General features: G+C 34.9%; 2 protein-coding genes and 2 non-coding genes across 12 annotated transcripts in view; 3 read left to right on the forward strand and 1 right to left on the reverse strand.

The window, feature by feature from the left end:
• The window catches only part of LOC111511629 (SET domain-containing protein SmydA-8), a 26642-nt gene extending 13538 nt beyond the window's left edge, over positions 1–13104 (forward strand). For all 3 annotated transcript variants that reach the window (XM_023167669.2, XM_023167676.2, XM_023167660.2), the window contains 4 exons: positions 9895–10105; positions 11664–11992; positions 12687–12856; positions 12912–13104. In XM_023167669.2, the coding sequence (XP_023023437.2) occupies positions 9895–10105; positions 11664–11992; positions 12687–12856; positions 12912–13034 (833 nt within the window). In that variant the 3' untranslated portion in view covers positions 13035–13104. The remainder of the gene's footprint in view (positions 1–9894; positions 10106–11663; positions 11993–12686; positions 12857–12911) is intronic.
• On the forward strand, positions 132–295 carry LOC141486502 (U1 spliceosomal RNA). The gene has a single exon (XR_012467892.1). It is a non-coding gene; the product is annotated as a U1 spliceosomal RNA (small nuclear RNA).
• On the forward strand, positions 2380–2543 carry LOC111517094 (U1 spliceosomal RNA). Its single transcript, XR_012467895.1, has one exon. It is a non-coding gene; the product is annotated as a U1 spliceosomal RNA (small nuclear RNA).
• Positions 13032–18324, reverse strand: part of CngB (Cyclic nucleotide-gated ion channel subunit B) — a 24858-nt gene continuing 19565 nt past the window's right edge. For 6 of the 7 annotated variants that reach the window (XM_074184583.1, XM_074184584.1, XM_074184589.1 and 3 more), the window contains 5 exons: positions 14432–14725; positions 14147–14376; positions 13970–14082; positions 13611–13824; positions 13032–13296 (listed from right to left, as the gene is read on the reverse strand). In XM_074184583.1, coding sequence (XP_074040684.1) covers positions 13114–13296; positions 13611–13824; positions 13970–14082; positions 14147–14376; positions 14432–14725 — 1034 coding nt within the window. In that variant the 3' untranslated portion in view covers positions 13032–13113. The remainder of the gene's footprint in view (positions 13297–13610; positions 13825–13969; positions 14083–14146; positions 14377–14431; positions 14726–18324) is intronic. The other variant, XM_023167627.2, reaches the window with a different exon arrangement.

An 18324-nucleotide genomic window follows, 5' to 3' on the forward strand; every position in this document is an offset into this window, starting at 1 on the left:
TTGATCCTTTCGGGTCTGACTGAAGCCGTATAAGTATTCTGCTACTAATTCCGACAGATGGCAGGAACTACTCTCTACTCGTTCATATTTAACACTGGTTGTTGAATACTCGTGAAATACCAGCAATAATCATACTTACCTGGCGAAGGGGTCAACCGTGATCAACAAGGCGGTTCCCCCAGGACGAGGCCTTTCCATTGCACTTCGGTTGGGTTGACACCTGCGATTATCCCTAATGCGGATAACTCGGGCGCGTAATTTTTGGTAGTCGGGACTGCGTACGCGCTGTCCCGGTGTTTATCAATCAAAACACAATTGAATCAGGCTCTTCTAACATACATAATTATTGTTTCTGAAAAATTCGGGTACTTGTCTTCTTTGAGATTCACATTAACGTTTATTGGTAAATTTTTCTTTGAGATTTACATTAACGTTTATTGGTAAATTTTGAGGGGTACACAGGTACACAATCACAACAATTAAGATACATGAAAACTCTGGTCTTTTCACCTATTCGCTTTGTTTTGTCAAAAACTTTCGACGCTAGAATTGACAGGGTTTTATGACGTTGACCCAAACCCTATTATTGATAGATGGTGCAAGAATCGAAATTTGTCGCGCGTATTTTGTTGGAATCATTAATTAATGAACCAACTTTTTTTATCTTATTTCCAATGTATGTTAACAACTCTGAAAATTGAAATACCAACTTGACAATGTCAAGCTGTCACTTGAGTTTTACTCAGCACCCATGTGTATGAAATACTGAAATTTCAAGAACTTTCTTGAACGGTTTTATTTAGCTTGCCCTGTTTATTTATTTGTTTGGATCAAATTTGGTACTTGAAGTTTGACTTCCTTCCTGTTGACAGATTGATCTGAAATTTGGTACACACACATTACGTTTTGATGACACTACAATTCATTGTAAATACAAGATGGCCGTAGGTACAAAATGGCGAATTATATATATATTACCTTGTAACACTGAGGCACTAAATGAACTAAACAGAATGAGAAAAATTGAGTAACGAAAGTAGAAGCTAAAAATTTTAAAATAAAATGTGTGAAAAAAAATTAAACGGTTTTATTTGAAAAAAAGTTATGTAGATAATATGCTGAAAACTAAAAAAATATTCGGAAGGTCCTAGATAGCAGTCATCACACCACTGTTTTCAGAAATCTACGGTATTGATCAGACAAAAAAATAATAAAATCGTTTGGTGTAGTATTTATATATTTACTCAGGTTACGCTACGCCCAACGATTTTATTGTTTTTCATCTGATAAATACCATAGATTGCTGAGAAGAGTGGTGTGATGACTGCTCCCTAGGACCTTCAGAATTATTTTTTAGATTTTAGATTACAATAAAATCGTTTAATATAAAAAAATACTCATTTCATTTTATCAAGGGTGTCCACAGGTCGGGAGTTTATCACGAAATATATTACATGTGAAAGGAGTTCAAGTGATCATACCAATGATATTTTATGTACCTTGACAATGGCAAACAGTGAAGAGTATTTAAAAAAAAATGAATGGAAAAAATTGATTGAAAATTTTCGGCACAATTACCTCCAAAAATATTTGTTAATCTAGGTATTTGTCTGACTCACCTCTTTACTTCCTACATTTTTATGTCGATTGGTGCTACAAAATATTTCTGAACATATTTCTTTTTGTTTTTTATACATACTTCTTTCTATAAAACTAAGAACTGGTCAGTTGTAAATAAATCAAATAATGAAATTAATCATGTTTTTTTAGATGCCATAAATAATTCATTCCTGTTTTTTTTATTTTCAGTATCCTTCAATTCACACTATGGTGTTGACAGGATTTCATATCCAATATGAATTTCAAGCACCTTTCAAAAACTTAATCCATCCTTACAAACTTTCACATTTATAATATTAGTATAGATTATTTTATGATATACCTACTTATATTGGATAGATCGTTTTTAGTGATTCACCTGGTGTATCAGTAGCCATTCAATGTAATCTTAGTGACAATTTGGGTACATTAAACCGATTTTTTGTTCCAAATTTCAGTTCAGTTAATATCTAGAAAAAACAAAATCTTTTAATCGTCCCTACGACTTCAATTCGGATATAATGTTTTATTTTACACAGTCCTACATTTTGTCAATAGCTTTATGGGCAGTACTCATATTAATTATTAGCTACTATCAACCTCATAAATATGACCATGACCACGTTTATACCCTACTTCAACACGTTTATTGATCCTTTCGGATCTGACTGAAGCCGTATAAGTATTCTGCTACTAATTCCGACAGATGGCAGGAACTACTCTCTACTCGTTCATATTTAACACTGGTTGTTGAATACTCGTGAAAGACCAACAACAAGCATACTTACCTGGCGTAGGGGTCAACCGTGATCAACAAGGCGGTTCCCCCAGGACGAGGCCCTTCCATTGCACTTCGGTTGGGCTGACACCTGCGATTATCCCTAATGCGGATAACTCGGGCGCGTAATTTTTGGTAGTCGGGACTGCGTACGCGCTGTCCCGGTGTTGAATAATCCAAACATAATTTTATTGTATTTTTTGATCGGATGTGCTAAACCGATGTTTAGTTTCTTCAAAATCAGATGATATCAGTAGATTTTATTATTTTCAGGTTAATTGATTGGCTATTGCGCATTCGGTTGTTTTTCTCCTGATATCGTCAATATGACTCACTTTTGTAAAATTAATCTTATTAATTATTGTCCACAAATAGAATAGAATAGAATATTTATTTCGCACAAGGGACAAATTACAAAATTTGTATAGTACAAGTCAAAAGGAATAGTCATTTTCATCCCATTACATTGGAAGTGATTTGTTAAAAACATTAAAAGGATTACGAACAACATATAACTAGAGAGTTATCCACAAAACAGCCACACATAGAACGGTAACGGCAATGTTGACGACAGAACCACTTTTCTCAGCGCCTCCAGTGTTTGGCAGCCGAACCTAAGAGATATAGCGCGAAATTCAAATAGTGGCTGTTCGCATTTTACTTTTTTGTTGAAACTTTTCCTAGAGATCAATTACCCTAACACCAAAGTGATATTTTTGCACTCGACGCGCGTTTCGCTAACAAGGTTAGCATCTTCAGAAGAAGAAAATTGATACAGTATCAATTTTCTTCTCCTGAAGATGCTAACCTTGATAGCGAAACGCGCGTCGAGTGCAAAAATATCAGTTTGGTGTTAGGGAGATTGATCTCCAGGAAAAGTTTCAACTGTTACACCACAGGTTCCAATCTCATCATTTATTGTTATTGTTGCTTCACTACCGGTCAGGTTTTGATTCCACAGAAATCATCTGGGAAAAACCTTGACCAATCAAAAATATCAACAAGTGAAGCAACAATAAATATGTGAACTGAATTACCTCAAATTATGATCAACCATATTTATTTTCAGTTAAATTTGTGTAAATGTGGTAATGAAACTATATGAACTCAGTTCAAAATTTATTGGAAATACGTAAACCTCAACTTACACTAATGTTTTTTCAATAAACGATTCTTTTTCTTCAAAAATTTTTCATGAGCAGACAATATAATTGGATCAATGAAATCGCTGTTTGTCTGGGTGTTCAAAAACCTAATGAATTTTTTATCTCTTCCCCTAGTAACCAAATTGACTTTTCTACACCAAAAATACAAACAGCATCTAACAATCAGATGACACAGTTTTGAATCATTGTCAGAATTATCTGGACAGTTGACTAGGTTAAAGGATAGTTGCTCCAGTATTATTTTCCTCAAAATTTGTGAAATATTTGTAAAATTACACAAACGCTTATTCTATTCCTTGTTGGTGTCCGGATGTGACTTTCTTGCTCTTGCTCAAAAGTGGAAGTTGATGGCTGGTTTATATAGCTATTATCACAGCTTCCATGACCTGAAAAATTACATGAATATATAATTTCTCTTTCTTTCTTTCATATATTGTGTAAAATTAACAAATTGGTGTGTATGATGAACATTCCAAGATTTTTCTATTCAAACCTTGGGTAACACTGATAATTTCATTTCTGGAAGGTGTACCAAAACAAATTTCTTGCTCAGGTATGGAAGTGGAGGGCTGACACATGTCCTCATATTGTTCTTGGCCTATAAAATGAAATTGCAGCATTTGTATGGATTTTTTCTATAAACTACATATATTTTGGAACTACAGTTTTACAATAATTCTTACCTGCCACAAAAGACCTACTCATTCTTGCCATACCTCATGGTTCTTCGATAGTTTCTGAAAACATGTAGAACACTATTATTCAACCACATGATAACATCTCTATTTTTCTGCAAATTCATATAGCAATACTTATGGTGCACTCGATGAGTGGTTAATCAAATTGTTGTTTAATAATGAGAATATGATGAATAAGATTTATAAACTAGAATTGCAAGATATCGAAAGGAGTAAGGATTATGCTTACTTACCAGGAAGAAATAAAACAGGTACAGCATGTCGTTTTAAACCTCTTCTGCTAGTTTTATTTTCAACAGCGAAATGTCTGTCACAAACTCGTGAGTTACAATAAATTGTCTCATGGGGTACATTGAAGAGTTCTTTATTGTTTATATTCTTGAGCCAAACATCGAAAACAGAGGGGTCATCTTTGGGAAACCGATGTTGACTACTATTCCTATCCTCACAAGAAGGAACGCAGCACTTTTTTCGATATCGTTTATGTTCGGAAGTACTCATTACGATAAATAAAAATATGAAACTGACAGTACACAAGCAAAAACACAATTTCAAAAGGAAAACAGTCCCAAACCATATTTATACATTATTATCACAACAAAACTAACGGACGTCCTACCTAATTTGAGTTCATTCTTCTTCTGTAAACAGTAATTTGAATCATGCGCGCGCAGAAGGCACGTGATTCATTACAGAAAACTGGAGAAAACCCCGATAGTGTCGCCATCCCTGGTTTGGCAGCCGCGTAACATATAACCAAGTGTTGCCATTTAACTTACATTTCTATGTGTGGCTGTTTTGTGGAGTTATCCCTTGAAAGTGCCCTCATCCACATCTTCCAAACCATATGGTTCAGCTGCAATAATCATTTGTTTTAGTTTGTGTTTAAATACATTGTGCACTTTAATGTCATTTATGTTTTCAGGAAGTAAGTTGTAAAGTTTTAGACATTTATAAAAACAGCATTTTTCTAGAAGTGTAGTTTTATGTTGAGGGTAGCAGAATATATTCTTATTTCTCGTATGGTGCGAGTTGTCATTTCCATAAGGTATATATAGTGATTTATTTTTGAAGACATAGTTCAGACACTCAAACACATATACAGCTGTTTGAGTAAGAAGGTTCAGATTTTTGAAATATCCTCTACAAGATTCATTTACTCTTAGTCCAGCTAGAATTCTAATTGCTCTCTTTTGGATTCTAAAGACCTCTTCATTGTGTGTGCCGCCCCAGAATATAATTCCGTAGCACATGATGGAGTGAAAAATGACCGTAATATACCGTTCGTAGTGTAGTCTGATTGACGACTTTTTGGAGTTCCTTCAGAGAGTAGCAAACTCTACTAAGCTTGCCGCAGAGCAGTTGAATGTGTTTCATCCAGCACATGTGTCTATCAATGATGGCCCCCAAGAAATTGGTGGAGTCAACAAAAGAGATTTGCAGTTTGTTTTTTTAGTGTTTTTAGTATTAGTGAGTTTTTTTGGAACCTGATAGTAGGAGTACAGTGTTATTTGTTTTTTTGAGTCAATTCTTGATAGTTTTTTCCAGCAATTAGAACGTTTGTGTCATCGGCATAATTTGTTAATATAACGGATTTATCATGGACTATATATGGTAGATCGTTTACATATAAAATGAACAGGATTGGTCCTAATATACTACCCTGTGACACTCCTTTGATATTAAAGCAGTTTCTGAGGGGTGATCTAATGAATTGTGCTTTATGCATACCCTCTGGGTGCGACCTGTGAGGTAGGATCTAAACCAATCCTGTGCAGGGCCACGGATACCCATTTTCTTCAATTTCTGTAGCAGAATGTCATGGCACTTACAATCAAAAGCCTTTGATAGATCCAAAAAAACACCAAGTGCCAATGATAGAATCTTCTCAACAAAACTGAGAATATTGCTGTGGTTGTCGACTTTCTTTTTTGAAATCCATGTTGGTTGTTCACAATAATCTTAATAACATCTAAGAAAGGTATAAGTCTAACACTCATAACAATTTCAAATAGTTTGGAGAAACTAGACAGCAGACTGATAGGTCTATAATTATCAATTACTAGAGGATCACCCTTTTTAAATACAGGAATAACAATTGCCGTTTTCAGTCTAGTTGGATATGTTCCGTATTTCAAGGATTCATTCAATATGTATGTTATAGGTTTTACAATGTACCTACACACTGATTTTTTTCAGTAGTACATTGCTAATGTTATCTTCCCCTGATGAACTATTTGAATTTCTGGTTTATGCGCTCCGTTCACTTTCTGAACTGCCCCCTTGGCAAGGCCGTAGCCATAAAATAATTTCGGGGGGGGGTTTGGTTTGGGGGAACAGTAGAAAAACATGAAATATAAAAATAAACAAAAGAAAGAAAATGGTGTTACATGATTATATATATTTATTAGAAAACCATTACAGAAATATTAACATTTTTTACAAAATTAAATTTAGTTTTCTAGCTTTCTTTACAGAGAACAAATCAATTACCTCCTCGGGGTCGATGTCAATTCTACGGTGGATTGACATTAACGTCAAACCATTTAGTCGTTCCTGGCTTGTGGAGTTTGTTAAATAAGTTTTGACTATTTCAGGGAAGAGAAAGTCCTCTCAGGGGACTGGAAACAGGCAGTGTCGCCAAAATCTTTAAAAGATTGTGAATGTTTGGAAATAGGACTGGTTGCATTTTCCGCTAGTTTCTATAGCATATGTTGGTCGATCTAGTTCAGATTCTTCCAGCCATTTTATCCGCCACATGTCTAATTCAGCATTCACAAAGTCCCATTCTTAATATTTTTTATAGAACTCGAAAGAATATTCTTGATATTTATTATTGATTTGTTCTTTGCAACACACAGAAGGAATTAAAAAGTTGAGAGATGATAATGTGGCTTTATGATTTTGGAATATCGACTGAGGCTGATCACTGAAATCATCCAAAAGTGGAATCATTATAGTAATTCTAAAATAAGTTTCAGGATCTTTTGTGTTGTAGTTTGCCCTACGCTCTTGGCGTGACGTAATTCGCGGAATTTTAATCTTTTCGTTTATAGTACAGAGCACATTCTGTGCATTCTGGAAAAGTTCAGCAAATTTTGAATCAATATTTTGGCAAATATCTTCAATAGTCTTCATGATTAAATCGACATGTTGTAAAGCAAATAGGAGATTGAAGTATTTTGCATAGTGTCAGTGTGTATGGGAACAACATTCCTAAGCAACATAAGCTTATAACAAAATCGCTTGAAATGACTGATCTCAGAAAAGAATCAGCCTTTGACGATGTTTCACAATCCATGTTAGTGCTCAAGTCGTCTAGTGTATCAACAATAGCTTTATAGATTTCCTTGAATCTTAACAACTCATCATGATTTTCAATCCACCGGGTCTCGCACATTGCCGTAAGGTTTTTCCATTGTGTTTCGGGGAGGTTTTTTTCAATATTCTCTTTCAAGCACTTGTTTTGTTTTGCCGAGGACTTGATGAAATTTCCAACGGATTTTACATTTCCAATAGTATTCCGAATAGGCTGAACTTGGCAAGAATGAGCCAGAGCTAAATTCAATGAATGTGAGCTGCAATGGACGTATAAGGCTTCTGGATGTGACTCACGAATTACTGCCTGCACACCTTTAAAACTTCCTTTCATCGAAGAAGCTCCATCATATCCTTGTCCGATTAAGTATTCGCAATCTACTCCCAAAGATTTCAATTCAGACAAAATTGCATTAGCTAAATACGTTCCTTTTGTATTCTCAACTGTTACAAAAGTTGAAAAATCTTCACGCAAGATAAACACATTATCTTTTGGCTCGGCATATCTCACACAAATGGACATTTGTTCTTGTTGTGAAACATCAGTAGTTTCGTCAACAAGGATTGAAAAAATTTCGCAGTATCCAATTCTTGCACAATTTTTTTTGGACTATTTCACCACAAACTGCAATAAGTTCATTTTGTATGGTCGGGCTTAGGTAGGTAGCGTTCAACGTCATATTTTCCATGTGCTTCATTAGATTTGAGTCTCCACATCTGCTTCTCATTCGTCGTACGATAGCACGAAAGTTTCCATCATTTTTTTCTGGCTCAGGATCATTGATTTTTATAGGACCTGAGTCTCACGTACCTCTCAAAGCTAATTCCTAACGTCCACATAATTTAATTGTTTCAATAATCAGAATAAGCCGCTTTCGGCTATTTGCGATAAGTATCCGCTATCAATCTGACTCATTATATTTGGTTGAGATTTATTATACACCTTCATAAAATTATCAGCCAATAATACAGAAGATTTGTGATAATGTATAGCATCGTTCCATTTAGTGAGTGTCTTAGTAACTAAGGATTTCAATTGCTTATGAGAGCCTTTTTCTGCGCAATCTCCGGCAAATAATACACAGTATTTGCATAAAGCACCTTGTTGCCCTGTACTTGTGTAAACCAACCACGAGAAGCGTTCAATCCAAAGAATTTGAGATTTTAGCTTTCTTTTATCGTCACTTACTGGAAACTTGAATGTCTTTTCTGGCATCCAAGGATATTTCAACAATCTGTACTTCAAATCATCATCAATTTTTATGTTTGATCCCATATAGTATCCCACATCTAAAAAAAGCTGAGAAACATTATCCACAGTCCCAGGAACGGCACCAGAAGTACTAGAACTACTTGTAGCAATATCGCTGTCGAAATCACTTGAACACTGATTTTCAGTAGAACCTTCACTGGCTTCACTATCAGCATCAAGTTTAGATTTTTTAAATAAATATTTGAATAATGTATTTTCTTGCGTCCTTTTCGAAATTTCAATTGTTGATCGACCTGTAACAAATTAACAATTATAAAAAGGAGCCAATTTCATTTGTACAAAAATATTCACTTCAATATAGATTTTAAAGAGAATGAATACCAGTGAGTAGTCTACTATTAGGCATCAAATCCTTTTAATTCAAATATAAAAATCATATCATTACTCACTTTCACTTCACTAATTCGCAACACTATAATTCTACACACTGCATTATTACTTCGCATATATATCCGTACTCGCATTGGATCACGTAAGACAGAACTGCGCCTGCGCGAACTGGTCTCTTATATATTCCGCAGAAACGGCATAAACAGTGTTGCCAATGTAAGATGTCAAAAGTACTTACTTAGAGCTGCCGTAATACTCACATTTTCGCGCCCTTATTTAGTATTCCTCACAAAATCCTCACATTGTTCGGGGGGATCAATCCCCCTTGATCCCCCCTGGCTACGGCCTTGCCTCTTGGGTCGGTAAGACGGACTTATATTGGTAAAGTTCCTTTTGAGAATTTTGTAGATGTTTCGGTACTCGACTAAAATTTCACCGGCGGTTGCATTCTTTCGCGGTGAGGTCATGTTTTTGTTCGATGAGTCGGCTGGTGTACCGATCAGGGGCGGCTTCAGGTTCGCTACACTATCTATTGAAAAACCCGCTTCAAAATCCGTTGTGTATAGTTTTATATATATCTAAGCACACATAAGGACCTACAGCGGGAAACGACTTTGTTTTTTTATACTATGTAGTGATTTTTCAAGGGTAATAGAATTTTAGTTATTCCAAATAGAACATCCTTTAAATAATAATTATAACGACGCTCTCTGGCTTTCTCTCCATTTTCAGGGCTGTATCCTCTAGGTAGTTTGGCGAACCACCGATGTTACCCCAACGCAACCCATATGTTTGACGATAAACACAGGATGGTGGTGAGAGCTTCAGTTTTTATCAAGAAAGACACCGAAATATTTCATTCCTACCTTAGACTCATTTGGGGAACAATAACGAGAATGTTTCATTTGCGAAATACTAAACACTTCATTTGCTCCTGCGAAAGGTAAGTTAAAACAAAATTTTCCAATATATATCCATGAAAATTATCTGCCATAAACATACATTCACTTTACTATACATAGCAGATTTTTTAATTTTAGGGTATAATAATTGAATTGGATTCATTCAACTCTTCAAATAAAATAGTATCTCATAAACTGACACACAACTTCACATACAGCGACGATGTTTTCAGCAGATCTTGCGTTTCGTCTACGTACGAGTGTTGGTCGGTCGTTTACTGAATCAGTGAACTAAAATGTATCCTTCACATTGCGAATAGTCCTCTCGGTAGGATGATTATGGCGACCGTAAAATGCGCCCATTTTGAAAAAACAATTTTATTATTTGCGCGTGTTGTTGAATGCTATTCCATTCATGGTGATTTGACAAAACATACTCAATAAATGGCAACTGATTTGACAGATGTAAGTTCAATAAGATGGCCGTTGTCAATTGTCAAAGTTCGGAAGTCCCTATTGGAAGACCCTATATGTATACACTATGAAGAGAAAAGGTCCAAGGTTCGGACCTTGTGAAATACTCCTGGTAATTTCCAAAGTACTACTAGTCAGTACATGTACCCATAATCTTATTACATTTTTCATTAAATAAATTCCTCTTTAGCCATAAGAGCACTAGGTAGTGTATACGATGACTCATGATTCATAAGTCATCGTATATACATCGTCATGAACGGGTATCATCCAATTAACTGAAGATGACCCCGATCGAAGAACAGAATTCTGCGAAATCATGATGGAAACCATTGCAAGGCATCCTACCAATCTCCACAATATTTGTTTTATTGACGAATGTACATTTTTTTGAACGGCAATGTTCACAGACAATATTGCCGTTATTGGAGTAACACTAACTCTCACGTTTTCCGGGAAACACATACCCAATATCGAGAAAAAAAATAATGTTTGGGCTGGAATATTGGGCAACCACCACATTACTCCAGACAAGTAAGAAACTATTTGGATACTACTTTTCCCGGTCGTTGGATTGGCCGTCGAGGTCCTACAGAATGGCCAGCTCGTTTGCCAGATTTGTCACCTTTGGACTTTTTTATGGGGTTATTTGAAGCAAAAGGTGTAGGTAACTGAACCTGCTTCAATATTGGATATACGACAGAGAATAATAAATATTTGTAGAGATATTGACGTTACTGTGTTCGAAAATGTTCGGTGTGAAATATCGGATAGGCTGTTCATATGTCAAGAAGTTCAAGGCAACCATTTCGAGCATCTTCTGAACTGACCTCAAGCTTATTACTTCATATCATGTAGTTAAATGTCAATGTATTCAGGCAATTATTAAAAGTTTCGCCATTTTATAGTAGTTGAAGATATTGACATTATATTTTAGGGTTGTGAAGCATTTGTCAGGAGCACAAGAACCCCCTTTCCATTTTTTTCATCTGTCAATTTCACTTCAAAATAAAGTATTCATGCATTAATTTCATTATCCCAAATTTCAATTTTTTGAGTTGACCCGTTCAAAAAATAAAAGGGGGGGGGAATTAAACAAATGCACTGTATAATTAATAATTCCAGATGTGTCGATCCTACAGAATTTGGCACTTACATGAGCGCCATTTTGTGCGAAAGCTGCCGTGGAAACGTCATCCCAATCAATCCATTGAAACACTCTCAATGGAGATGCGAAGATTGCCAAAAAGCTGTGCCACTGAAAGATGTCGCCAGAGTATTTTCATTGATTGGTTCTACACTGAGAGGTTTGGATGACAGCGATTTCAAGTACATTCATTCGTTTTTAACGAAAAAATTGACGTCGATGCTGCCCCAATACGGTGAGGTCATTGTCGAACTCAAGTACAAGATGATTTGGATTTTGGGATACAAGGAAGGATATCAATGGAAAGGTACAGTCGAATTATTTTCTCTACACCAAAAAATAATAAATGATAAGTCAGTGTTCGAAGATACTGACCAGAGTACCTAAGTTCGACTCCTCGAATTGTAAATGTGCGCTTGCATTTCAAAACTGTAAAATTACATCACTCTGTCATTTATAAACGACATTGTTTAATTAGGTATATCTAGGTTAGGTACTTGTCCAAATTGTCTACACGAAAAGGATCAGCCCACAGGTAGAGGGAATCTCTATACCTGGCAAGATAGATTGTTTACAATATCGGATTGTGTGTAGTAAGTTATCCCATTGCAGTACTCCTCAACGTAGGCTATAGGCATAGTATAGTGACAGTCTCAACTATGAAAGAAAGTATGAAAGAAAAATGCAATCATCTAAAGTTCCTACTATACGCAACAGTCGTTCAGAATTTGACGATTCTTTCTTCAATAAAAAGGATCACGTGTGCTACCCAGAAGTCAAATATAGTAATCGAATTGAGAATTTTCTTAGTTTGTTATTTCTTTTACTCAATCGTATAGCTATTTTTTATTTTGTTTGGATGAACAAGAACCTTTAAAGAAGGAGGCAAAAGTTGGCTTTTCCATGTGATCAAATTCCTTTACCTCAGATATATGTATTGACATCTTTCTATGATACGTATTTCCAAGAACCACAATGAAATTGTTTCATTTATTTCACAGATTTAACAATGGATCTCTTGAAACTGAAGAGGGAGTACTGTCAAAACATTTTGGACCTGCTGAAGAAGTTGAAGATCGGGCAGTGCCACCTAAGAGGGCTTCTTCTGTACGAAGCATATCTATGCCTTGAAGAAATGAAACTGAGACAAAGTAGTAACGTAGATGAAAAAGTAAGTACATGGGCACAATGAAATATTCTAACTGTTGAGTACCATCCTGCTGTAGGTCAGTGATGAAGACTCAAATGGATACCTTGAGGAAGCTGCAGATATTTTGAGGTTCAGCGCTAGTGCTCCGGAAATCATAAGACAAAAATGGCAATCGAAGGGTCCGAATAACGGTGACTGAAAATTACAAAGATTTATTTATTCATTGCTTTGTAATAAAAAAATAATGTATTAAACTTTTTTCCAAACAACTAAGAGTTTCAGCTCATACTTCGGTGCACAGTCACTTTCGTTTGAAAAGTTTTGTCATTTGCTCCATCATATATCTCAATAGCAGGTAAACTGTTTCTATATTTGAGTTTATCATATTCTGGATTTGGCATGGGCTTCCCCCTACTTCCATACCTTAAAAGCCTGTTGGCTCTGGAATCTGGAGGCACAACCTGGAAAAAGGAATTCAAAAATCGTACAAACTCAGTTTTGACATGAGTATATGAGAGGATTGTTCAGAAAGTTAGAATAATACTCTACAGATATAACAGTTTTTGGCACGCGAAACAACCGTGTTCCTTTTCTACGGTGTGAGCAAGCGCAATATCTATCTACAAGACATGCGTAGCATGTCTTAATTATCGTGCCAAACTGAAAAGGCGCTGCCAAATGAAATATCCAGACATGTGGCGAGTTCATTAATGGTTATTCGCAACAAGTCTCATTATTACTTTCTGAACATCCCCCATACTCAATTCTTGCGAACCTGAAGGACAGTGTTTAAAAGTTTGGCTTGACTTTGAGGAGTGCTGGGATTTTTTATGATGATCATTGCTTTATGTTTCCTCTCTAGGGCTGCATTTTTCTTCATTAAAGCTTTCGCTTTCTTATTGAGCAATTCTTGAGCTTCTGGATAATGAGATAAAGCCGCGTTCAAGTCTGCCTTACTCAAAACGAAAAGGTTCGAGTAGCCTTGAGACCTGCAAGTGAAGGCTTCGTGAAATAAGATGCAATATTTTGAAAGAAATTATGAGTGGCCACCACACGCCTCATACCTCAGATATAACAAGCAAAATTTATAAAATCGTGATTCATTATAGTTTTATGGCAAATACTGAAAACTACCTTACGTCGGCTGTTCTTCTATTCATTCCTTGGATACCCAACAGACTTATCTCTCCGAATACGGAACCTTCAGAAAGCGTCGCCAAAACTTCATTTCCTGACGTTCCTATAACCTACAAATACATTTTTTGAATTTAAAATAAGTAACTTCTGATCTCTTCTAATTTATGTGCTCACCTGAACCTTTCCCGACTGTATAATGTACATTTCTTTTCCTACGTCTCCCTTCTTACAAACTATATCCCCTGGCAGGTAAATTACGGATTTCAGTTGCAAAACCAACTCCCTCAAAAGAGCTTCATCGCAATCGGCGAACAACTTCACCTTGCTCAGCGTCTGGATGTGGACGTTTATAGCTATATCAGTCTTCATCTTGTGTGGCAAACAGTCCATAATTGTGTTTTCATCTGAAAACAGCAAACACGTGTAAACTTTCCATTTTGGCCAACACACCTACCATACCTAAGGTCCTTTGAGTTTCCCAGGTGTAGTTGAACCACAATTGGACTCTCCGTTGCATATCCTGCGGCAAGTTCAGTCTACGCATATACTCCAACGTTTCGTCAACGAGTTTTCTGTATTCTGTCTTCGATCTGGTAGCCGTGGAAATGATGTCACGAATTTGACCTATGAGAAGGGCGAATACGAAGACGCCCATCAACCATGAAAAGGTCATGAACATGTATTCGATTTCCTGAGTTGGTTTCGGATTTTTACCTGTAAGAAAAAAAATAACGTTCTCCCACAAGGATCCCTCTTGGGAGCAATTCTATTTATTTATACCTTGTAAGTGAAAATAATGCACCATATGGAAAAAATACTGAATGACACGGAAAATCTGCGCTTTTCTTGCTCTAAAATCTACAATGGTCTACTCAATTACTTGCTGCCATATTTTTTTTGAATGAAAGTTTGAGAAACGAATTTGTGAAAAATCATTACAAAAAAAATCGTACCTTTTCAAATTGAAGTTTTGAAAATCCCAATCCTTGAATATCAAAGATAAACTAGACTTTCTCTAAAGGCAGACATTAGTTCGACATTAATCGCTGAAACAAGATTCGTTCTCTGTCTTTCTCTGCAGCTTTCACTGCAAGACAACTAGTCGAAACCAGAGTCCAAAAACAAAGCATTCATGATTTAACAGCGCTGTTTCGACCCGCATTAGGTATCATCAGTGGTACTGGGATAGACACCACGAATGTATTGTTGGACTTTACTGTTTTTAAAATACAAGTCTGAGTAGGAAAAAGCGATGTCATTTTGCCTTAGAAGAGGAAGACAACAAAATACTTAATATACGAATATGAATGATAAACAAGGCCAGTTGTGTCCAACAATACAATCGTAGTTTAGCCCAGTACTACTGATGAGAGCTGAAGCATATCGAAACTACGCTGTCTAGTTTCGGATCACAAATACTTGGTTGTTGAATTAGGGTTTCAACTGAATATCTCAACACATTTGATAGGTTCGGAAAAAAATTGACATTTATTGTCTTCAATAAATATTGTGATTGAACGATAATGTTCAATCACAATATTTATTGTTTTCAATTTACTTTTCAAGGGGATCGAAGCTATTGGAAATATGCTCAGAGTAATAAGACATAGAGTTACCATGCTTGTACGGTGCCTATACCAATACAATACATGTGTTTTGAAACGGTTATCGTACTATCTTTTTCTGTACAACTTATGTGGGGGTGACGGGTAATGGAGAGTTTGTTTACATTTGAAGTAAGTTGGACTATAAGACAGTGGCGGTTGGTTTAGTTGATAATCGGAGGAATATTATATATTTATAATATAAATCATTTCAGGTGAAAAAACGTATTCTGTTCAAATAGTTTCTACAGGAAATTTGATTTATTTTTTATTAATGATTATGAAAATGGAGCCAGTTTTTCTACCACCTACTAGATTTTTATTTATGTATGGCTTTATAATAAAGCGCGTGGTTTACTGGGTTAAAATTGAAGTATTCCAAATGAACTAATTCATAACAATGATAAATGTTAAAGAAATGTTAAAGAAATTTGTGATTTATTCTCAGATTTGATAAACATGAGGTACGGTTTGTAAGGTCCGATATAAAGAATTTTCGATTAGATATCATGAATATTTATAATTACGATTGAGGTTTGATATTATTATGTGATTTCATTCAAAATTGGTATCTAGGGGTCTTTGTGGACCGACATTATGTTTTTTTTTTCAATAATTCATGCTGACGAATTCTATAATTACGAAAAATCGTCAATGTAAATGAAAAAAAAAACTGTATTCAAAAATGAAAAATGTGTGTTTCATCCATTCTGTGATCAATAGATTAAAAAGCTTTTTGCTCAATGTTCAGTTTGTATACTAAATAGTTATTCTTGTGGTTTTTCTTTCTTTGCACGAGGCTTTCGAGTTGCATACAGACAATATTCAATAAGAAATGACGGTTGTCATTTTTTTAACCTCTTTTTGGTAAGGATATGCCAAATAATGAAATAATGTAAACCTAGTTTCAAAATCTTCATTTATAAGAATAAGATCAAAAAAACGATCATTACAAATATCAAAAATATCTTCTTTCATAATGTCGGTCCACAAAGAACCCAATTTTGAATGAAATCACAGAATAATATCAAACCACCATCGTAATTATAAATATAAATGATTTCTAATCGAAAATTCTTTATATCGGATCTCACAAACCGTACCGCTTGTTTATCAAAAAATCACAAATTTCTTCATCTGATTTTATGAAGCAAAGTTCGTTACTTTTGAAATTAAAATTTATTATTGTTATGAATTAGTTCACATGATTTTCCGGGTTTTCCTACAGCTGAAAAAGCAAATGCGCCACTGGAATCAATGAAGTCGCCCCGGAGCGCCAATTAATTTTTATTATATTTTATTTATTTTTATTTTATTTTTATTGTTGTTTTGATAAAACTTTATTCTAAGTTGATAATAATAAAAATGTTCATATGAAATAATTTAATTTTAAGCAAGTCAACCACGCGCTTTATTATAAAGCCATACATAAATAAAAATCTAGTAAGTGGTAGAAAAACTGGCCTAATTTCCATAATCATTAATAATAAATCAGATTTCCTGTAGGAACTATTCGAACAGAATATATTTTCACCTGAAATGATTTATTTTATAAATATATACTATCCCTCCGATTATCAACTGAACCAACCGCCACTGTTTTATGGTCCAACTTACTTCACGTAAACAAACAAAGTTATGCTGCCTTCAAGATAAGGATGCAAAAAGCCACTCTATTGTCTTTTATTACTCTGAGGAAATATGATTTTCAATCTGTTAATTGTCAAATTTGAAATCTGTCAAATGACAGATCTGTCAAATGTACTTTTCATTTTCTACGTCATTCAATATTATATTTTCCTATATAGTGCAGAACTTTTGCCATCGAAAGAGAAAGTAAAAATGGAGATTGTCTTAAGTAGTAAATTTTTATGCTACTTAAACATTTACATTATAATTTTCTACAATACCCTCGGAGCAACAAATCATTACACATGCGTCATTGGTACTTGGCGCGATAAAACACATTTTTCTATAAAATATAATAGAATAGTTATTGGCTACGTGATACATTTGAACAAATAATTGTAGCAAGTCAAAACACAAAAGTCCTAAATATATCGTCATATATACAAATAGAACTATCACAATGCTTGCATAACAGAACAATGTACACAATAATAAATACAACTAAGCAATTAAACATCAAAGAACTAATGTTAAAGTTACTCACTCGAAGTCACACAAATCATCTATGTTGTAAAACATACATATATTCATTCGTGAAATAAAAACAGTTATTAAAAAAAATACTTTTAGTTTCGTTTGAAACAGTAGAAACTGAGTTGTTTTATGTGACATGGTACTTTATTATATAATTTCAAATTCAATGAATTTTTTCTGTGAGGTGCTTAGTCTGAATCTCTCAGTTCTTATCAGATTTGATGATCTTGTTGGATATTAGTGTTGTTGCGATTGTAATTTGATCTATTTTTATGAATTGCATCAATGTTTCATATATAAAAGCTGAAGGAAGCGGCATAATTTTGAAATGATTAAAAAGTGGGAGACAATGATATCTAAAGTTGACATTAGATATCTGACGTATAACTATTTTTTGCAATACATTTTTTTTTAAATGAGCGGAATTCCCTCAAAACACTATGTCGCATACCAAGTGACTATGGAAGAGTCTAAAGTAAGAAGATTTGACCGCTCTGATACCGGCGAATTCGTTCAGTCTACGAATCATAAATATAAATGTACTAATGTGAGTTGAAATCCAAATTCGACAATTGATGTATATCT

The sequence above is a fragment of the Leptinotarsa decemlineata genome, unplaced genomic scaffold (assembly GCF_025532065.1).
Source record: "Leptinotarsa decemlineata unplaced genomic scaffold, Ldec_3_MD MMD2_tig00026354_RagTag_RagTag, whole genome shotgun sequence".
In the NCBI taxonomy this organism is placed as follows: domain Eukaryota; kingdom Metazoa; phylum Arthropoda; class Insecta; order Coleoptera; family Chrysomelidae; genus Leptinotarsa; species Leptinotarsa decemlineata.